Below are 22499 nucleotides of genomic sequence, written 5' to 3'. Positions count from 1 at the left end.
GACCCCCATCAGGATCTTTGAGGACTGGAGGGGAACTGGCCTAGACCCGGGGGAAGAGGTAGAGCTGGAAGCTGCCGCCTGGAGGACCAGCGGATGTGGGCTCCCTGCCAGGGTTTTTTAATGCTCATACCTACCCTGTGAGACCTTTGGGCCACTGTACCCATGTCACAGATGGGGAACAACGCAGCGATGGCCTCAACTTGTCCATAGCCACAGTGCACGTAAGGGGTGGAGGTGGGATTCGAACCCAGGGCATCCCGACTCCAGAGCACACCCCCTTTGCCCTTATAGGGGCAGGCCCACAAGTCACAGCTGGCCTCGCTGCCCAGCTCGGGCCCCAGCAAGGAGAGAGAGGGTCCTGGCCGGCCGCTGTCTCCTTCTGCCAGGCCCAGAGCCCCGGCAGGATGTGCCTGGTCCTGGAACCCTTGGGCTCCCTGTGCCCATGGGCTGGGGGTGACAGGTACTGTGTGTACACTTCCCGGCAGGAGTGAGTTGGTGTAGAGAGAAATCAAGTTATGGGGGGAACGCAGCTCACACCGGCACATCTGGCTACGGGCCCGCTGTGTGTCAGGCCCTGTGCAGGTCACGACCCTCCCTCTGTGTACCAGGCACCAGCTGCCGCACGTCCTCACCCTGTGCTGCGCTTGTCCCGAGAGTTTCCATTGCCTGATTCGTAGATCACCCCACAGCCCTGTGAAGAAGCTTCCATTGTTGTAGCCACTGAACACTTGGGAACACTGAGGCACAGGGGCTGAGTAACTCGCCTGAGCCCCACAACCCTACCTGGCAGCCTGGCTCCCGAGCCTGCACGCCTCTCTGTGCTGCTCCAGGTTCCTCCTCGAGTTCTCGGTGACCCCGCAAAGCACGGGTCTCAGCCCATTTCACAGAGGCAGAGACCGAGGCCTGGGGTGCTCAGCATAATTCGTGTCCTGTGTTCCTCCTGCACCGCCTCTGCGTGTGTCGGGGGGGAAGCAGCCAAGGCAGGAGCCTGAGAAGGGCTGTGAGGACCACAGACGTGGGGGCAGGAGGCACAGGCCGTTGGGGTTCCGGGCGGGCTTCCTGGAGGGGGCAGCACCAGGCCAGCAGGCTCAGCACATTCCGGCAGTGCCTGCCTTCCCACCAGCTCCGGCCCAGGGGAGCTGGGATCTTAGCAGAAGAGGCGCTTTGTGTGGCTTGGTGGAGTCCTGCCCGCAGTGGCCGTGTCCGCCAGGCCGCCCAGGAGGGAGCACCGACCCCATCCAACCGCCCTTGGCCTCAGGGACAGGCACAGAGCCCCAGGCTGGGGGCCAGGGGGCCCGGCCTCCAGTTCCCATCCAGCCACAGACTGTCATTTCCCTCTGTCCCCACCTTAGCACAGGGGGTTAGACAGGCTCCACCCATGTGCTCACTACAGGTCAGGCCCCAGGTAGCCTTTGGGGACCTGGAGATGGACCTAGGCCCTGCCTGGCAGGGGCTCACAGCCCAGCTGGGGACACAGACATGGACCAGACAGTGAGAGTCCACTGTGATGAATGTCAAAGTGAAGGGAAGCCCTGGGGAAGGAAGGGCTAGTTCCACCTTGGCAGTCAGGGAGGGCTGCGTGGAAGCGGCAGCCTTTGAGTCAGGCCTCGAAACATCAAGAGGACATCTGCCTGCCTTCAGCCAATGCAGTGGGGACAGTGGCTGACATCACACCCCGAGGGGCTGCCTTGGGAGCCTCCCCGTTCTGCCTACTACCGGGTCCCAGGGAGAGCTCTTCCTTAGGACTACTCCCTGCGGCCAGCCATGTCCTCAGCCCGTGCCTCTGCTGGAGGTGGTGGGTAGCCCCACGAGGGGCAGCCCAGGACATGGCCGCCTGCCCCCCTCCAGCCTCCAGCAAGGCCTTGAACCCGAGCACAGTGATTCCTGGAAGTGGGAGGCCTGGAGGGGCCTTGAGGTGGAGGCCTCCCTCCCTGGGGCCACATTCAAGGTGGGCTCAGCTGCAGTGGGGGTAGCTTCTCAGCAGCCGGACGCTCTGGGACTCCGAGGGGGAGCCCGGGGTTTCTGCAGGCTCCGGGCCCTGGGCTCTGCCTGCCCTGCGGGAATCCCAGCCTGTTAAGGTCAGGCCACCAAACTGCGCTGCGACGGCCCTCACACGCTCGCCTCCGAGCCTGGCCACCCTCCTCCAAGCCCCTGCTGTGGCCTTTCCAACTGCCCTGTGGTCACCACTGAGATCTGAGCTGAGATCAGCCTGGTGCATTCCCGTCTCCAGGGCTTGCACAGTCGGACTGAAGAGAGGAAGACAGGCTGACCCACGCCCCATCCTGGGAGATCCAGCTCAAGGGCACGGCCGCTGGGTGGCGTGGGTCCTCCTGAGCGTCGGCGCGGCCTCAGACCACGCGGGCCCGCTAGTCAGTGCCAGGCTAACAGCTGAGCACTTGCTACAGGGCAGCTTTTGGCCTTTGAGTGTGGACACGTTGATCACGCCCATTTTACAGAGGACCACACTGAGGCTCGGGCTGAGGGACCCCCTGGGGCCCCAGGGCGGGGCTTCGACGCCGTGTGCTTGACTCACCCCTGCCGACCCTGGTGTCCCCAGACCGCAGTTCCCGGGCAGCAGAGAGCCCAGCCAGGGCACGGAGCCGAGCTTCCTGGCCCCTTGGTCGGCGTGTGGCTCTGGCGGGGCCTGGACTGTACGACATCCCCTTTCCGCCCCGCGGGCTGGAGAGCAGCCTGCGCTCCGCAGTCGCCGCCTGGCCCGCGCCCAGAGCCGCCCCACGGCCGCCCGGGGAACTGAGCCGCCTTTCTTCTCGCCGGTGACGGCGGGGACCTCAAGGGACCTTTGTATGCAGGCAGAGCTCCTCGGGTGGCAGGCACCCACTGTCCTGGGTTCCATAGAGCCCGCTGTGGGGTGTGGGCCCCCGGTCGGACCAGGAGCTGGCCTCCAGCCAGGGTGCTCCAGTGCCGGCAGACGGGCTGCGTGGAAAGGTGGACCCGCCCTCTCCACGGTCACCCCCACCAGGCTCCCCTCCCAGAGCCCGGCACCCACACAGACCCGGGGGCTTTATGGGGGCGAGGGGGGTGGGGGCTCAGAGCCCAGGAAAAGGGAGCACAAGAGGCAAAAGCCCTTGACCAACCTCCTGGTTCCCATGGAAACCTTGAGGAGTCAGGCATGGGTGGTGCGCTCTGGGAGGCTGGCCAGCCCGTGGCCCGGCCCCTCCACTCCTGGGGATGCCCACCACCACGGCCGTGTTTCTCCAGCCAACCGCTAGTCTGGCTTCCAGGTGGGGTCCCGCCAAGCAGCAGAGGCCTCGGCGACACGTCCGGGAGGCCTGCTTATCCTGACCCAGCAGCCTTTCATCCCAGCTCTCCGCTCCTTCCAGGCAGAGGGGCTGAGGGTTCAGCGCTTGGCGTTTCCTAGGGGAGCACAGAGCCAGCTGGAGGGCACCTCAGCTGTCCCCACCCCCAGGGTCTGTCCACCTTGTGACTGGCGCTGCTGCTTCCCCAGAGCCGGCAGAAAGGCCCACAGAGCTTGTCCAAATGCCTGCTTTCCACACGTGTACTTCCATGGTTCATGTACCAAGGGTTTCAGTCCACCAGGCAAAACGGTCCTCCTGAGTTAGCTCGGATACCACCTCCTCCAGGAAGCTCTCCCTGCGTGACCCCCTCGTACCTGGGCCAATTGCTGCTGTTGGATGCGGTTTCCCTGGCTCCCCAGATCCCACCCGCGGCAGCCTGGGTGGTGGGGACCCAGGCCCTTGAGGCAGAGACCCGCACCTCTCTGAGGCCCAGGCACTTCAACTGCCCGGTGGGGGTCACTCCTCCCTCGCCAGGGTGGCTGTCCACTGTCCTGCTGCCCTGTCGCGTGGTGGGACTGGGGTAGTTTTGGGCTCAGCTGGGTCCCCAGTGCCAGGCCTGGCACAGCATAGCTGCTGCGTGAATGTCTGTCGGGTGGACAGAGGGACAGACCGATGGGTGGGCGGAAGGAGCGGGAGGGCGGATGAGACAAGGGTGTGAGTGGAGCGCCTGTCAGGCTGTGCCTGTAGGGCTTGTGTGCAGAGGAAACGGACCCACCAGCACCTCTCTGCCCCAGGCCCTGCTTCATCTCCTTTCCTCCTGTCGGCTCTGAGGGGTTCGCCCTGCTACAGCCCCGTTTTATTAGTGGGGCAGCTGAGGCTCGGGGGTGAAGCTGGGCGTCCAGGCCCATCACCCTGGCAGGTGGGGGGGCCCTCCAGGGCCCGGCCCTCAGCTCCCGCGTCCTCCTGCCGGGGGAGGTGACTCGTGACCTGGGAAGGCGGGAAGCATCTGCTGGCACCCCTTGGGGTAATGGTGACGGTCCCTGTGCCCACAGGACAGAAGCTGCTGGACTCGCTGGCAGAGACCTGGGATTTCTTCTTCAGCGACGTGCTGCCCACGCTGCAGGCCGTCTTCTACCCGGTGCAGGTGAGCGGCTCCTGGGCCACAGGGACTGCCGATCCCGGCCTGGGGGTGGGCACACCTCTGCCCTTGTTGCCACGTGTGGGCCATCTGCGCCCGCGCTCGCCCCCGGACCTCCCAGAACCTGCTCCCCACCCCCAAGACGGGCATCAGGCCAGCTCCATGCTCAGAGCCTTGGGAAGCCCTTAGCAGCACACAGTAGGCCGTGCCCGGCGTGCAGTAGGGGCTCTGTGACAGTCACCCTTCCCTTGCCTGAGGGAGCCACGTGGGGCCAGGGTCATCTGGGGAGGAGGACGGGGTGGAAGGGGCCCTGAGGGTCAGTGGTCCGTCCCTGTATCTGGCCCCAGAACTGGTGGGGGTGGAGGAGCAAGGGTCTCACGTGATAGCGGCGGCCCCCACGTCTGCAGGGCAAGGAGCCGTCGGTGCGCCAGCTGGCCCTGCTGCACTTCCGGAACATCATCACCCTCAGTGTGAAGCTGGAGGACGCGCTGGCCCGGGCCCGCGCCCGCGTGCCCCCCGCCGTCGTGCAGATGCTGTTGGTGCTGCAGGTGTGCGGGGCCCGTGGGGGCTGCGCTCAGCCCGGTGACAGGCACAGGCGGCATGTCCCAGGCTCCCCGGAGACAGAGCCTGAGATGTGGGTGTGGGGCCACGTGACTTCTCAACGGTGGGGGAGGGCGGGGGTGGGGAGGGACTCCCAGGAGAAACCTGGGAGGGAGAAGGAAGCAGCGGGGCCTGAGAAGGAGCTGGACGAGGGTGTGGGTTCGTTCACAAGAAGGCCGGCCCGGGAGCCCACAGGGAGCCCAGGAGTGTGGACAGAGTGTCCCTCGAGGGCTGCGGGGTCAGGCCTTTACTCCCCCATCGGTCAGTCACTGGGGTTGGGGGCCACCGCCTCCCGCTCCCCACAGCAGTTCCAGACATTTCTGAAGGACCTTTCTGCAAACTGCTGCGCCCCGAGCCCTGTGGCGGGCACGGCACCCTACAGTTTGCCAGCCTGTCTCACTGTCACAGCCCCAGGATGAGCACCATCAACCACCCCATTTTACAGGTGGGGAAGTAGAGTCCTCGCTTGCCCGGAGCTGTGACGGCTGGGAGCCTGGCCTTCCCTGAGGCTGACAGGCTCCCAACCCTGTTCATTGTCCTGAGCCCACCCATGCACGTGGAAGTCCTTCTAAATTTATGTCTGTGAGGTTGGTCCTGGGGCCCAGGGCAGCTGGTTGAAGATTCCAGAGCAAAGATGTGGACGTTAGAAGTGTCGAGGGGCTACACTCGCTGGGAGCCGGTGGTCGTCCTGGCGGCCACGCAGGGCAGCGACTGGCGGGACATTGCATCCCTCGGCCCATTTCCTCGAAGGATAACGAGGAGAAATCGACACAAAGTCCTCCATGGTGCACTTCCTCTTGGGGGCGGGAAGTGATGAGGCTGGGATTTCAAGCCAAGGAATAAGGTCTCATCTCGATCCCATGAACAGCACCTGGGTGGCGGCCAGGCCGGGGTGGTGCTGCCCCCTGGTGGTCGCTGTGCCTCATGCAGCTTCTGGGCTTGGCCCCATTTTCCCCCAGAGTGTCCTTCTACCCCTCCTGGGTGCGACCCCTACCCCCAACCACAACCCTTTGCTCTCGCCTTGGCCTCCACTTTGAATGGCCTTGTCCCAGCCCTGCGGTGAACTTGTCCCCACTGTTTTCAAGTCCCAGATGGACCTGAGGTCACAGCTACTGGTCAGCACATCTTTTGAGGGCCTACTATGTGCCCCGTGCTTCACGTGCAGAACCAAAGCTCCTTCTCACCGGGGTCCCAGAAGCTGAGTATCAGCCCTGCATCTGAGCGTGGTACACAAATAATGCAACCCCCGGGGCCCGCATTTCCTCACTGGGCAATGGGGAGCAGAGACCAGACACCAGAAACAAATTCTGGGAATGAAGGGACACAAAGTTTGCGAAACGCCCAGCACAGCTCAGCAGTAATGTCATCCTCATCCATGGCGCTGTTGCTGGGGGCGGGGGCGGCTCCTCCAGGTTCATCTGGATGACTTCCGGGGGCACCCCCTCCTTGTCCAAGCACAGCTGGATCTGTGGAGTCTGTAGTGATGTCCCCGCTTTCGTTTCTCACGTTAGTCGTTTGGGTCTCCTCTCTCTTGTCCGTAGCTGGTCTGGCTAGAGGCTTATGGATTTTATTGATCTTTTCAAAGCTTTTGGTCTTGTTGATTTTCTCCATCCATTTTTCTGTTTTCAATTCCGTTGATTTCTGCTGATTCTTATTTTTTTGCTTCTGCTTACTTTGGACTTAATTTGCTCTTCTTTGTCTAGTCTCCTAAGGTGGAAGTTTACAAGACTGCTTGTAGACTTTTTATATTCTAACGTATCCATTCAGTGCTATAAATTTCCCTGTAAGCACTGCTTCGATGCATCCTGATAATTTGGACGTTGGCGTTTTCATTTTCATTTAATTCAAATTATTTAAAAATTCTTCTTTGACCCCTGTGTCATTTAGAAGGGAGTTGTTTAATCTCCATGTGTTTGGGGGTTTTCAGTTATCACTGTGTTACGGATTCCTGGTTTAATTTCTTTGTGGTCTGAGGGCAGACATTGTACGATTTCTGTTCTTTTAAATGTGTCGAGCTGTGTTTTATGGCCCAGAATGTGGTCTGTCTTGGAGGATGTCCCATGTGAGCTTGAGAAGAATATGGATTCTGCCATTGGACAAGTTGTCTATAGATGTCAGTTATATCCAGTTGATTGATGGTGGTGTTGGGTTCATCTGTGTCCTTCCTGATTTTCTGCCTGCTGGATCTGTTTCTGAGAGGAGTGTTGAAGCCTCCAGCTAGGAGGATGGATTTCTCTGTCCTCGCAGCCCCGTCAGTTTTTGCCTCCGTAGTTTCCTGCTCTGTGTTAGGTCCGTACACATTAGGGATTGTTATGTCACCTCGGAGAAGTGATCTCTTTAGCGTTAGGTGATGACCTTCCTTATCCCTGATAAATGGCTTTGGTCTGAAGTCTGTCCTATCTGAAATTGACACGGCTGCTTGTGCTGTGATCCGTGTCATCACATACAGTCCCGCACTCCCTTACTTCTCGTCTGTGTGTGTCTTTAGTAGTTTAAGTGGGTTTCTTCTAGGCAGTGCAGAGTTGGGTTCTCGCTGTCTTCAATTGTCGTTCAGCGTTAACCTGGGTGTATCTTGCTTCTTAACTGCTGGCAGCCCCTTGGGGATGATTCATGCGTTCAGAGACATCATTCGTTCAGCAAGCACTCACTAAAAACCTGCTGTGTGCCCAGCCCTCTGCCGGTGTCGCTGGGGACCCAGAGCTTGCCTCCTGGTCAGCTCACAGCTGAGTGGGCAAGGCCACGGCTGTCCCGTGGGCAGCCTCATTTTCCAGGCTTTGGCTCCAGTGAAATGGGAGGGGTGGAAAACCCTTCAAAGCTATGAATGAGGGGAGGTGTTGGGAGGGGCTGGACGGTGCCTGGCCGGGGAAGCAGTGTGGGAGGGGGAGGGGCGGCTCTATCAGATGGACGGGCCTTGACCGCTCAGCTTGGATATAGACCTGGACCTGGGCCTGGCCCAGGGGGGCAGCCTGTCCTGCCTACAGTGCTCCTTGGGGCGAGGGAGTGAGGGTGCGGGTCCAGGTGAATGAGCTTGGCCCCCCAGGACTGCCCAGAGCCTCTGGGAAGCCAGCTCACGGAAGGGGACACACAACTGTCCCGAGGGGGAGGTGCAGGTGCCCAGCCTAATTTGGCCACAGACCCCTTTCCCGCAGGCATCATGGTCTCCCAGCCACGCCAGCTCCTGTGTGCAGCGGGCAGCCACGAGGGTGTTAAAGCAGGAGGGTGGCTCAGAGGCCCCAACCCGAGAGACGGCTGGGAAGGGAGGGTGCTGGGCCACCGCCATGGGGGCCAGGACTCCGGGGGAAGGGAGGGCGCCGTTTGTGGTGGCCTTTGAGCTAAGCATGGCTGGGCTAGGGAGGCAGGGAACAGGCCGACCGGCGGACCCCCACACCCCTCCCTCTTGCAGGGGGTGCACGAGTCCCGGGGAGTGACCAAGGACTACCTGCGCCTGGAGACGCTGATCCAGAAGGTGGTGTCGCCCTACCTGGGCACCTACGGCCTCTACTCCAGAGAGGGTGCCTTCACACACTCCTGCATCCTGGGTAGGCGTCGCCTGGGCGTGGGTGGGAGCAGGGTGTCCCCTGGCCCCATCCACCTCTGCACGGTCGGGGGCCCAGGCCTCCCAGGGGAGTCATGCAGAACCAGATGTGCAGCCACGGCAAACCTGTCCTGAGCATCCACCGGCCGTGCTGTGTGCGGGGCACTGGGCACAGGGTGGGTCACGTGGGGTCCCTCCTTCAAGGGCTGACGTCACAAGTGGTGCTGCAGTGACTCCCCTGAGAGCCCGGCAGAGACCCCCGCACCCGCCACAGAGGTCACATCCGAGCTCAGTCCCGAAAGTCAGGAGTTGACGAGGGAGAGGACCCAGCACGTGCAAAGGCCCGGAGCCCAAGAAGTCCTGGCTTATTTGGGGACTCACGGGGGGTGTGGAGGGGTTGTGAAGTGGGCATGGCTGGGCGTCCTGGGGCTGCCTGGCCCCGTCGGTTCGTTCAGCAGTGTAAACTGAACGCCTACTGTGCGCCAGCCCCTGTTCTTGGTCCTGAGGGTTCAGCAGAGACCAAGCCCCACCCTCATTTGCTCTTGTCCACCAGGGGAGGCAGGCCAATGAGTAAACCATCCCCAGATGAGTGCCCAAGGGGACCAGTGCCCAGGTGACATGAGGGCCACGGCGGGGAGCTCAGGGAAGGCCAGACTGGGAGCTGAAGGGCAGGGAGGATCCAGGCCTGGGAAGAAATGCATGAAGGGAACCAAGGGGACAGTGGTACGAGAGCTCATCAAGAGTGTCCCCTCGTCCAGAGGGCCCACCCACCTGCAGTTATAAAACCTGCCCAGCTAGCATGTCCCGGCTCCGGCGGGGCTCCAGCAGCTGGAGGAACTTTGAGGTCTGTGTGGCCCTGGACACCGAGACCCCTGCCAGGCAACGAGGGAGCCTGTGTCCTGTGGTCCAGGACAGCCTCTGGTTCATCCCGCTCAGCCCTGCCACCTGGTGGTCAACTCTGGAACTGCAGGGTCCTGAGTGGGAGCCTGAGACCTGCCCCTATATCCGTCCTCTCCCACCCCCGGGGTCACCCCCCACACTCAGAATAAACCCCAGCCCTGACCTCATGTGCTGCCCCATCCGGGCACTTGCCACCGCCCGACCTGTGGCCCACCCACACACACACAGTAGGACTCCAGCTCTGAGGACAGGGGCTGTGTCTCCCTTAGCAAGTGCTTGGGTTTGTTGACTTTCCACAGGTGAGGAAACGGAGGCACGCGCACAGGTCACTGGCAAGGTGCATGTTTGAACCCAGGCGGTTGACTTGAGGCCCCCCGCCCCCATTCCGGGCTGAGAGGCCAGACCGAGGAGAGAAGGAGGTCACGTAGGGATGGACCTAGTATCAGCTGGGGTGGAAACCCCAACTTCCCTCCAGGCTGCCCCAGCAGGATCTACACCGGTCGGGCTTTTCCCTGTAGCGGTCCCTTCCTGCAGAGCTGGGCGCAAAGTAGGTGCTTGCAGTGGGTGTTCCCTAGCATCTGGCCAGCCCCACCCTGGCCCCCTGCCTGATGCCCTGTCTGTCTGTCTGTATGCAGAGAAGCACTTCCTGCGCCGCTCCCGATCGGGGGACATCCTGGCCAAGAACCCGGTGGTGCGGTCCAAGAGCTACAACACGCCACTGCTGAACCCCGTGGCGGAGCACGAGGCCGAGGGTGCGGTGGCCGGCGCCACGGGCATCCGCAGGCACTCGGTCTCCGAGATGACGTCCTGCCCCGAGCCCCAGGGCTTTGCTGACACACCCGGCCAGGACCCTGCCGGGACCTTCAGACCCTCCCCAGCGCCCCCGTCGGGGCCCTGCCCCAGCAGACTGTACCCCCCGGCGCAGCCCCGTGAGCCTGGCCCAGGCCCGGCCCGCAGCTCACCAGCTTCCTCCAGCCCCGAGAACCTGGTGGACCGGATCCTGGAGTCAGTCGACTCGGGTTCGGAAGGGATCTTCATTGACTTTGGGCGGGGCGGTGGCTGTGGCACGTCTGAGTCTGAGGGGGCAGGGGGCCGGCAGAGCGTCGTGTGACCCAGGCCTTGTGTTTTTACTGACCCCGCGTGTACGCCTGTGCGGTGCGTGAGTGCGAGAGTTTTCTACTCTGTCCCGTCCAGTCCCCCCTCGGCCTCAGCCACTTTGGCATTCCTGAGTCTTTGTCGAAAAGACCGTCGCCGCCCGAGACCCCGGCACCTTTGTTCTGGGGCGTCAGGGGCTCAGCAGGTGCAGGGCAGCCTCCTGTGCGTGGAGCAGACCTGGCCGTTCCCTGCGCCCCAGCCTGCTCAGCCCTCCAGTGTCCACACCATGCAGACTGTGAACCCCTCAGCTCGGCCAGGACCCCAGAGAGACCCCCAGGGTCAGTGGCAGAACTGCCTCCCCGCCCCCCACTCGCCTCGGGCCACAGCGTGACCTCCTGTGTGCACCTCTGTCCCAGACCCTCCACGCAGCCCGTCCTCGCTCGGCCTGGCGTGGCCGTGGGCGGGAAGCGGGTGGAATAAAACTTGTCTGCCCGGCTCTCGAGCTGTGTCTGCGATGCCAGGCCCTGAGGACGTTCTTCCAGGGTCGTCACCCTCGGGCTGCACCCGGCCTCACTGGGGTCTCCCCTTCCCGCTCCCAGAGGGCTCAGGTTCCCAGGGCCGGCTCTGGGCCTCTGGAAGGGGCCTTGCGGGCTAGGCGGGGAGACCCCCGACCCCGTTCCCAGGGCTCCCCTCTCGTGGAGTTAACCTTTGGTTGGAGGTGGGATGTGGGTGCCCTACGAGCAGATAACAGGACAGACCCAGGGTGCGTGAGCCGGTGATTGGGGGTTGCTGGGAGTCGGGTGATCGGAGAAGGGAGGTGGGCGCCTGGTGAGAAGTGTCAGCCCACGGGGCTCTGCGGGGGGGAGCCACCTGGGGGGACAAGTTTCTCCTGTCGAGTGGGAAAAGCGAGCCAGGAGCCCCTGCTCCAGCCCAGGGAGGGGTGCGCAGGGGATGGCAGGATAGGAGCGAAGCTTCGTGGTCTGATCTGGGGACGTACTGAGTGCACGGGGCCTCGTGTCTCCTCAGCACTGGGAAGGTGCCCAGGGGCCGTGGCCGGGAGAGCGGGAGTGGGCCAGCCTCAGAGGAGCCAGGTGTGGGGGATGGGGCCGGAAGCCCGTCCCGGGTCTGAGGACCAAGGAGAATGTGACCACTCAGCTCCGCTGATGGGGCCGAGACCCCTGAACCGCCCTGCTTGGCTCCCGGCTCCCTAACGGAACCCGAGATAGGCCTGGGATCGGCTGAGCCTGGGGTGGGGTGGGGAGTATTATGGGCAGGGTCCCCTCGAGACGGAAGGACCAGGCAAAGGGCAGAGGCTGTAGCAGGGGGCTGTCTGCCTGGGCTCTATTCCCTCCCCACCGCCCCGGCACTGGGCCCTGTCCTGCCCTCACCTCCCAAGTGTCGGGGGCTCTGTCGTGGAGGTCTGAGCACTGCCACCTCGTGGGCTGCTGGGCCTGCTCTGATACCTGGGGACTCTGCTGGCACAGGGCCCCACGCCCAGGCATGACCTTTGTCTGTGGGGGGCCCTGAGCTCTTTGACCAATCCCTCCACCTCAGGCGGAAGGGGAGCCCCAGACACCGGCCAGCCGTGCCTTCCCAGCAGTGGGGAGACAGAACCCGGGGAGGGGGTGGCTGCTGAGCCTGGGTCCCGCAGCAGCTCCAGACACCCAGGCGGGGCCTCCAGCTGGGGCTGCCCCCGCTCCCCCCATAAAGGGGTATCCCATCAAGGTGGGCTTTGAATGTGTCCATGTGTTGAACCCACTCTTGTTCGAAAAATGTTTGAGGTACTCTGCATCAAAACATCTTGCTATAAATTGGTAACTTATAAATGAAAAATCAGGACCAGGGAGCACATAAATTCAGATAGAAAACCAGCTACTGCTGGTCCCCCCAAATCTACAGAACCTTCACGTACAGACGTATGGGTCTCGGTTTAAGATGAAACCCAGGTGTCCCATCCAAGAACCAGACCTCACAATGAAGGTCACATCACCGACCGTGTCTCACTTTGGCCACCAGGGAGCTCAGGCCAAGCCCCAAGCTAGCTGTGGCCAAGGCCGGCCTATGGCCCTGTGTCCGCCCCACCGACCTACCCGCCTCCCACCCCCGAGTCCTCTCCCCACCTCCTGTTTCCCCACCCATTCACGGCACTTGTCACTCTGTAATTAAGGGTGGAAACAGGGACTGTGCGGTCAGAAGCTTATGTGGTGCGATTTTCTTTCAGAGCAGAGCGGAAAGAGACAGTGGATTAAACTACCTCTGCCTTGGAGGGACCAGAGCCCAAGAGAGGCTCGGAGGTTTTAGCTCCTGGGAGACCCCTCTGGAAGAAATGAATTTGTTACTAGCTTTTCTCCCCACTAGAAGGCAGCCCCATGTGGCCAGGAGGCCCCCCTGCCCTGTTCCCACCGAGCCCTCAGCCCCAGGTCAGTGCCCAGCACACGCTTGCTGCTCAGTTAATTGAAGGTTGATCCGGCCTCACCACGAGCAGAGGAGCCTTCAGAGGATGGTCCGTCTGCATCTCCAGGGCTGGGGTGCAAGAGACCAGCTCACTGTTTTTGTCTTTTTCTGGTTTATTTGTTGTAGGTCTTCCAGGGGACCCTGGTGACCACGCTCGCCTTTGCCTCCCAGATGCAGAGTCTCAGGCCAGTCCACGCCTGCTGAGGCTGGATCTGCATTTCAGCCAGATGCTGGGGGTCCGCGTGCTGTGAGCTATGCTGGCTGTGCTCGGGGTCTGAGGCGGGTGTTCCGAAGGCATCTGGAATGGAAGGTCCCGCTAAATAATGAAAGTCAACAGCACTTCAGGCGGAACGGCCAAAAAGCAGATGGCGGAACATCCCTTGTAGTCAGAGTAGGACGTCTGTCCCCGTCCGTCCGGCAAGCTGCAGCAGGGGTGCTCGCTGTGGAGAGGATGTGCTCACGGTGAAGGGGGTACGAGGGGCCACGGAGAGCTGCACGTCCAGGAGATCTAGGGGAAGTGAAAAAGATGTTATTTAAAAAACACACTTGGGGACTCCCCATCAGCATTGAGTGGGGGCCATTCTCCGCCTCGGGGGGGTCTTGACCTGCCCTGTATATCTCCTTCGGGCATCCCGGGAAGCCCAGGGACGCAGTCTTTGAATAGTGTTTTCACAATAAAATACATAGGATGACGAGGAAACCAGCTATGCTGACGTACAACCTTGAAGGTCTCTTTAAAATGTGTGATTGGTGGTGCCTTATTAACTCATCAGTAGACAGATCTCCTGCAGGTCACCTGCTGACCGGGGTCGGGGTGGCGATGAGTGGAACCAGCAACCGCTGGGTGTGACGTCAGCACAGTCCCCACCTCTGCTGGTGACAAGCCGATTTGTCGCAGAGAGGCTGACCGCCACTCCGAGGTCAGTTAGCCAGCACAAAGCCATCGCTTTTGCCAAGTTTTGTCCCCAGGCAGCGGGGAGTCTGAGAGCTGCACTCCAGACCCTGCCGCCCACCTCCACACTCCCCTCCGCTGGGGTCTTGTAAGCCCTCCAGTGTCTGCTGGCCTCCTTTCCCCACCAGAGGAGCTGGACTCAGACCTTCAGGGAGTAAAGGGCACACAGGATACAGGCTCCCTGCCCACTACCCTAGAGGCCCACAGTCTCAAGGGATAGCTGGTTCCAGGAACATTGCTGGTAGAGTCCAGAACTCCTGCCGGGCTGTGAGGGAGGGAGGAAGGGAAATTGGCTGTTGGGGTGTGTGTGTGTGTGTGTGTGTGTGTGTGTGTCCTCAGGACCTATATTCTTGGGAACACAGTCCTTGATGTGATGGGACAGCAATGAAAACTATGTACAGCTGCAGGAGGGGAGGGTGTCCATCCGTGGATGGTGGATAAGCAAAATGTGGTCCATCCATTCAATGAAATATGACTCAGCCTAAAAAAGGAAGGAAATTCTGACATGTGCTACACCGGGGATGAACCTTTCTAAGTGAAACAAGCTAGTCACAAGGACAAATATTGTAGGATTCCACTTATATGAGGCACCTAGAGGAGTCAAGTTCATCAAGACAGAAAGTAGATGGTGGGGGCCAGGGGCAGGGGGAGGGGACGTGGAGTCAGCGTTTATGGGGACAGAGTTTCAGTGTCCTTTTTTTAAAACTTTTTTTGGCGGGGGGTGCGGGGGGCACACCACACGGCATGTGGGACCCTAGTTCCCTGACCAGGGATCGGACCCGCATCCCCCGCATTGGCAGCGCGGAGCCTCAACCGCTGGTCTGCCAGGGGAGTCCCGAGTTTCGGTTTTGCAACGTCGGTGTGCTTAACAACACTGTAGACTTAGATGTGGTTGCGACAGTAAATGTTATGTTACGTGTGTTTTACCACATTCAAACACGCACGCGTGCGCACGCGAAGAACGGAAGGAGGAAGGGGGGAGGGGGGACGAAGAATTCCCTTTCTCCTTGCAGTTCCGCAGCACTTGCCTTGGGGAGTGTGGGCGGCCCGTGTGGGCCCCTCTGCAAGGGCCCGAGTGGAGGGGAGCAGCCTTCCAGCAGGGAATCGTGTTCCCAAAGCTCAGGCGTGTCCAGCAGTGAAGTGGGCAGTACTCTTGGGGAGGCTGGGAGAAGTGGGGAGGCTGCTGGACAGAGGAGCATGGGCCAGGGGTGCAACGGGCACAGACTCAAGATAAGTCCCTAAAATCACGATGGTCTCCTGCTCCCTGCTTCCCGAGCACACAGAAGGGCCACACTTCCTGGTCCCCTTGGGGCTGGGTGGGGTGCTGTGACCAGCTCTGGCCAGCGACTTCTGAGCAGAGGGCCCCTTTGGCGCTGGATCTTTTCATTGCCAGGCAGAGACCCTCCAGAGCTCTCCTTTTCTCTGTGTGGTGATTGGCACTCTCCAGACGGGGCTGCTCCGGTAGGCCGGGTCTCAGGGGGCTGTGGACGGGTGGCGTGCATGAGAAGTAGACCTAATCTGATGTAAGCCCATGAGACTGGGGATATTTGTTGCTGCAGCATAACCTGGCATGACTAACTGATACACTCCTCTTTCCCAGACACTCTAGAGGAAGGTCATCTGTGGATGGGGAGAAGGCTGATACTGGCATATGGCATTTTATTTATTTATGTGTGCTGCATACCCCTTGTGGGCAGAACCAGGACCCGGGGTTCTGGTCCTGAATTGGTCACTACCTTGCTGTGTAATATTGGGCCAGTCGCACATTCTCAGATTCCTCATCCATAGTGAGGATCTCTCCAGATGTAATATTCTGTGACCGATGATATTTCTCTGCTAGTCTGTACACTATGGACACACGCAGAGCAGGGGCTGTAAGATCACAAACCCTGAGATACCAAGCATCCTTGATTAAGAAACTCTGCAGGGCTTCCCTGATGGCGCAGTGGTTGAGAGTCCGCCTGCTGATGCAGGGGACGCGGGTTCGTGCCCCGGTCCGGGAAGATCCCACACGCCGCGGAGCAGCCGCACCCGTGAGGCATGGCCGCTGAGCCTGCGCGTCCGGAGCCTGGGCTCCACAACGGCAGAGGCCACAACAGTGAGAGGCCCGCGTACCGCAAAAAAAAAAAAAAGAAAGTAAGAAACTCTGTGCAGATGACAATGTATGGGCCCCAAGCACTTAATGGATTTTGACCTGAAGGTGATAATGACTTAATAAACTGATGGTTTCACCCAAGAACGCTTCTCCTCATTGACAGACATGTTTGCAGAAAACTCAGAACTGCTTTAACAGACTGTAAACAGCTATAAAAATGTAAAGCATCATCGACATCGTCACGAGAAGAATTTCTCATGTTGGCATTTCTCTTTTCACTGTGGGGATTTATGTCAGCCTGTGTTTGGCAGGGGAGGAGGGACAGGGTAGCACGAAATAGGAGGGTGCAGAGGATAAGGCAGGGCTCTTATCTGCAAGCAATGGCAGTAGATTCTGCTGATTACCCAGAGAAGGAGTTTATTGAAGGAGGTTGGGAGTTCCTAGAGCTGTCAGGAGGTGGGAGAGCCAAGCTCGAGGCTTACCTTCCAAATGCCTGAAACCGTCGCATATGACGGGCCTGGTGGGAAAACTGCCACTACTGCACCACTGCACAGGGATACTCACACCCCACAGAGATACTCCCATTGCCCAGAGAGGCTGCTATGGCACAGAGATGCTCCCACCCCTCAGAGATGCTTCTACCACACAGGGATGCGCTTACCACATAGAGATGCTCCCACCACACAAGGATACTCCAGTTGTACTGGACCAAACCCACAACGGTCACCAGCACCAACAGCAATCACGTCCCAGGTATTTAAACTTGTACCCACTGCAGCGTCAACCCCCACCCCCAGCTGAACATCCGAGGCTGCCCTTTCCCATAATAAATTGCAGGGCTATACCTCCTCTCTTATGGTGTAGTTTGCAATGGTGGAGCCTAGTCAATGTCTGGGTCCTGGCTGCAAAGGACTCTGGGTAAACCCGTGGTCTGGCCACCTCGGGTGGAGAGACTGGTAGGACAGGGAATCCCAATACAGCAAGGGCATTTGAAAGGTGCACGGTGTCAGGGGACACAACCAGCGTTCCGGCCTGATGTCAAAAAGGCATCAAGAATGTCACGTGCTCAGTTTCAAATCAAAAGAGTTTCAACAATTAGGTCCAAGCAACCACAGAAGACATCGTGGAGTGAGCATATGGGTTGTACTCAGTTTGCAGAGAAGTGGTTCGCATTTCGCAGTCGACGCTAACAACCAAAGGCATTTGCTCTAAAACTTGGACCAGGGCACATGATAGGAAGGCAGGGAGTCGGGAAACCTGGCTGGGGTTCCTGGCTTGGCTACACAGCAGCAGAGAAAACCCCTTAGCTCGCTGGTCTGCGCCATTAAGGGGGAGGGTTGGAACACGATCTCCCAGATGCCTTTTGGCTCAACCTGTTTTGGTTTCATGGTTTTAATAAGGTTCAAAGCAGACCACGTCTTGGCTCAAGCAGCTGGCAGGGAGAGTTAATTTGGGAAAAAACAAATGAGAAGCCCAAGACCAGGGACCAGGGGTCTTTCTTTCCTCCTTCCTTCAAGTTCCCATCCCCCACTGCTTATTGATGTGGAATTTGCTGCTTGGGGGAAAAGCAGCTCTCCGACTTCATAAACATTTGTACAGAGAGCAAATTTAATAAAGCTGAGAATAATACCATTCAGATGTAATTCCTTCGTTTTGCATTATTATTCTTTCTTTTCTATCGCAAAGCATTTGAAATGCAAGGAGTTATTGTTATAGCTACAAAAGGAAATGACTAACCGGTGGGTTATTGATTAGACGTGCTTGGGGAAAAACAGAAGAACCAAAAAGGGAGCAGGCCTGGGTCTCACAGTTTCTTTCTACTTCTTTTTCCTTTTATTATGAAAGGCAGGATACACCTGCATTCTTTTCCTGACAATCATTCCGTATGATTGCTTTATTGTATATATTTAAATATCACTAAGCTATGGTAGTGGAATTTGTATGAGATTTTCACAAAACACAAATGCGAGGAGGGTGGCATTCCCCCTGACATGTCTTAATACCACAGAATTACTCTGCCAGCCGTAGACCATCCGGGGGGTGTTTTCTCTTACTTCTGTCCAAAGTCGCTTTTTGAACCAGAAAACCTGCAAATTGTCCGGCTTTCATGAGACCCATCTGACACTGATAATAAAAGGCATTTACATTCCACAAAAGGAAAAGAGAAACCAGTGCAAAGCACTAGATGAAACCCATCAAGTGTGAGTCCCTGGCATCAGGCATCCTCTTGATTTCCTTGTCAAGTTTTGAGAGGGAAGAAGAGTTTCGACCCAGAAATAGGCCCCCTTCCTGATCCATCGTGGGGCTCAGGTATGCATGAGACTCAGAGGTCAGGCAGTACCATAGATGCTTCTGCTTTCTCACCACCAAAGTCCACTGGGAGCAAGGAAGGTACAAATAACATGCAAGTGTGCCGTGTGAGGTGAACAGGCCCATGTGCTGGGATGGTTACAAATTCTTCGCACAGAAACAGGCAGCTGCTTGAGTGACGGTAGAGAGAAACAGTGGTCATTCATTCATTCATACTGATCGGGGATAGTGGCTACCATGTGCCGGACCCAGGGCTAGACACTGGAGATACTGCAGCGAGCAAACAGCCCCATGGTTCATGGCTACCATTAGCACGACTGGCTTGAAGCTGACTGTCTTGACTTTGGGGAGGATAAGGTTTTGATCTAACTCCCTTCCTATCCCTGGAATGATCATGTGTCTTGGGCTCAGCCATCCTGGGCTTCCCTGGGTTTTTTTTTTCTGCTAATGCTGTCAGGAGAGAAACTCTTTGCAATTTGGCTAAAAGGTATAAAGATATTTTATCAGAGGGCATTTTGGTTGTAAGAAATAGAAAATTCAAACTAGTTCAAACAGTAAGAGAATTTATTGGTGCATTTAATGAGAAAGTCTGGAGGAAGTGTGGGCCCCCCGGGTGGGTTTGATCCAGGGGCTCTGCAAGGTCACCAAGGACCCAGTTCCTTGCCATCTCTGTTTTATCCTGAGCCTAGATCCCATTGTGGTCACAGGATGGCTTCTTGCTATTCCCAGTGCACTAAGCTTCTCATCTAAGTTGGGGGAGAGAAAAGGACAGAGCAGGATTTGTTCTTCCCCAAACTTCCAGGCAAAGCCCAGCTCCTCCCACCAACTGGAGTGTCCTGAACTGCTCACTGTGGCCCAGCGAAGGCCTGCGTCATTGGCTTGGGCCCAGTGACTTCCGGAACCGGAACCAGTCACTGTCGCAGCGTGTGATATTATGCCAGCTGGCCTCTGCAATCAGATCCCCCCTCTAGAAATGGGGAGGGGTCGACACACCTGATTGTCTTGGCTGCTGTACACAGGCCACTGGGGACAACAGAGCCCACCACACGTGACCCCAGAGCTGCCAGCAGCCGTGCCACCTTCCACGCAAGGCAGTCTGGGATTGTGCAGCCGCTAGCGCCAGCCCCCTCCCCCAAGAGCAGGAAGGGGGAGGGACATGAGCAGGGGCACGGCAGGATCGCGTGGAAGGATGCCCCTGGCTGCTGTGCTAACACAGATGGAAAGGGGCAAGGGCAGAAGCCAGGAGATGCTGCAATGAGTCACGTGGGGATGCTGGTGGCCTGGACCACTTGGGCCAGTGTGGGCGGACAGAAGTGGTGGCACTGTGACATGTTTTGAAGGAAAAGCTATCGGGGCTCATCCAGGGACCACGCATGGGGTGTGAGGGAATGAGGGGAGCCAAGGATGCCCCGACGGGTTGGGAAGGGGCTGGTGGAGAACCGGATGGGAAGCCCAGGAGAGGAGCCCACGTGGACGTGTGGGGATGTCAGGTGGGCAGTCAGAGGCAGGAGGCTGGAGTCGAGAGACAACGGTTGGGGATCATCTGGTATAGGCTGTATTGAAAGCAGGAGGCTGGGGAGTAAATGAAAAGAGGTGCAGCCCCAGTCCCGGGCGCCGACCTTCAGAAACCAGGGAGACGGGGAGGAGGCAGCGGAGACAGAGCTGCAGCCAGAAGGGGGCGCCAGACACCGGGCCTGACAGAAATCCACGCTTAGAAGTCACCTCCTGAGCGGCTCTCCGGGTGGGAATGCGATCCTATCGGAGGACCAGTCACCCTCTTGCCTGGGGCCCCGGAACGTCAGTGGCACCTCTAGGGGTATCTGGGCCCCAGCCTGGTCTTTCCTGAGTGCATGACCCCCGCCTCAGGGCTGGAACAGTGACTTTACCCATGCGCAGAAATGCAGGCATAGCCCGCAATGACTCTGGGCCACTCAGGTCCTGTGCTCCCGGGAAACAGCGCTGGCTGGGTAGCGCGCGGGGCGGGGCGAGGGGCGGGGCCTGCACGGAAGCCACGTCCGGGGCGGGGCCAGGTGAGTCGCGGGCTGAGCCGAGCCGAGGTGAGGCACCGGCGGAGCTGTAGTCAGGTAAGGACCATTGTCCGCGGGAAGGAACCCGCCTGGGCCCAGGTGGGGACGCAGCGCGGGTTCTGGGGCTGGGCCCATTGCTCAGGCGGGCAAGCCGAGGCGGGGAGGGGGGCGGGGCCACCTGACGCGGCGCGGAGACGGGCGGGGACCCCGGAGCCCGCCCTCGCCGCCGCGGGTTCCCGGCCCCTCCCACACCCCGGCCCCTACCTTACCCCACCCGCGTTGTACAGGAGCGCGCGCTCCTCTCCCACTCCTCCAGTCCTGTTCCCTCGCACCCTCCCTGCACTCTCGCTTCTCCCGCGGCTGGGCCGTCTCAGCCCAAACTTTCACCGTTCCCCCATTTTCCTCCCCAAATTCAGGGTCTCCGATCCTGCCGGGTCCACATCATTTCCCTCAGCTCCAACTTGGGAGGCAGGAAGCATCGCCCCGCTTCACAGATGAGAAAACTGAGGCTGCGCAGTTGTTGCGCTGATTCAGACTCAGAGGCTCCGGCTGGGGGTGCGGGCCCGCTCATCACAGGGGATGGACCCCCAAGACTTAATATGCCCAAAACTTAAATCAGCCTCCAAAATCGACAGTTAGGGGAGAGGCCCTGGACGCTTTCACTTTTCCCAAACCTTGGCCCGGTGCCACTGTCAACAGCACTGGCTTGGGGGTTCCCCAGGTCCTGGCAGGTGTGTGAAGAGTGGAGGCTAAGGCTCCAGGAGAAGGAAGCAGGGTGGGAGGGGAGGAGTTCTTCAGTCCTTGTCGGCGGGGTGGGGACCTGGCCTTGGCTGTCTGGAGGCCACAGACTTTGAGGTTTTGTGACGGAGGCTGGAGGCTGTGTGGATTCCAGAGCACACCGTGCTTATTGACGGTGAAATGCTGTGTTGATATTTGTCCTGGTGGGAGCTCAAAATCTAAGACTCAACAGTAAATATCCTTTGGTCTCTCTCTGTTGGTGGTTTTAGGGTCTTGTTTGCGAGTTTCTCCTTTAATGCGGTGATGTTAAACCATTTCTCAAACCAACAGCACGGCAGGGGCCGAGGGGTGAAGACGGACACAGTGCACTGGCCTGAGCCGGGCTAGTCCTTGTGGACAGCCATCTCCCCAGTCCCCTGTCCATGGAGGACTCAAAGTCTAGCCTCTGTGTGACAGAGGGAAGCCAGGGGCTTGTGAGAAGTCAGGGAGGGCTTCCTGGAGGAAGTGACTGTTGAGTTGGAAGATGGGTGAGAGATAGGCAGGGAAGGGTGTGGCACACTGAGGTTACTCAGAGGCTGGGGGACTGTAGTTGGCTGGGGATAAGTCACATGTGAGGTGGGGGTAGAAATACATGCGGAGAACCTGACAGGTGGTCAGGTAGAGCCGGTAGGAATTTACTTGGTTGATGTCATTGAGTTGCTGAAGTGCAACCTCAGTGAGATGTTTTGTTTGTTTGTTGTATTCGTTTAATTTTTAGATGGCGCATATAAGTGAAAAAGTATTTGTCTTTCTCTGACTTACTTCACAAAGCATAATACCTTCCAGGTCCATCTGTATTTTTGCAAATGGCAATATTTGATGCTTTTCTTTTTATGGCTGAGTAATATTCCACTGTGTATATATGCTACATCTTTATCCACTCATCTGTTGATGGGCGCTGCAGCGAGATGTTTTAAGGTCTGGAAACTTGACTAAACATCCCATGGATCTTGGCATCTCTCTAACAAGCCAGTTCCAGCTGAGTCGGTTGTGGGCACGCCATGGATGGTGGCTTCCAGCAAGAGCTCAGCCACCTTGGAAGTGCCTGGCGTGCATACCCATTCCCTGATTTTATCCTCTTTTACTGATGGCGAAACCAAGGCACAGAGGCAGCAGGAGGGGGAGAACGAACCACAGAGGGAGTCAGAGACCTAGTTTTGGAGCAGGTCACTTTCCCTCTTGGGGACTCAGCCTCCTGAGCTGTAAAGTGGGCGCCCTTGGCCATCCTTCCCCAAAATCATCACGGGCACCTTTGCTAATGGCTCTCAGGCCCTAACTGTCCACTTGATTGGATCATTCCTCACTCACACCAGCCTCATGAGGCAGGGGCTGTTACTGTCCCCTTTTACAGATGAGGAA

The 22499-nt window shown here is 58.8% G+C and overlaps 1 protein-coding gene across 10 annotated transcripts in view; it reads left to right on the top strand.

Moving 5' to 3' along the window:
- PRR5 (proline rich 5) overlaps positions 1-11040 on the top strand; it is a 51079-nt gene extending 40039 nt beyond the window's left edge. For 9 of the 10 annotated variants that reach the window (XM_032646513.1, XM_032646514.1, XM_032646512.1 and 6 more), the window contains 4 exons: positions 4310-4401; positions 4803-4943; positions 8399-8534; positions 10066-11040. In XM_032646513.1, coding sequence (XP_032502404.1) covers positions 4310-4401; positions 4803-4943; positions 8399-8534; positions 10066-10541 — 845 coding nt within the window. In that variant the 3' untranslated portion in view covers positions 10542-11040. The remainder of the gene's footprint in view (positions 1-4309; positions 4402-4802; positions 4944-8398; positions 8535-10065) is intronic. The other variant, XM_032646519.1, reaches the window with a different exon arrangement.
- Positions 11041-22499: the final 11459 nt, after the last annotated feature.

This window comes from Phocoena sinus, chromosome 10 (assembly GCF_008692025.1).
Source record: "Phocoena sinus isolate mPhoSin1 chromosome 10, mPhoSin1.pri, whole genome shotgun sequence".
NCBI classification, from domain to species: Eukaryota; Metazoa; Chordata; class Mammalia; order Artiodactyla; family Phocoenidae; genus Phocoena; species Phocoena sinus.
This window is presented reverse-complemented; position numbering and strand designations above follow the sequence as displayed.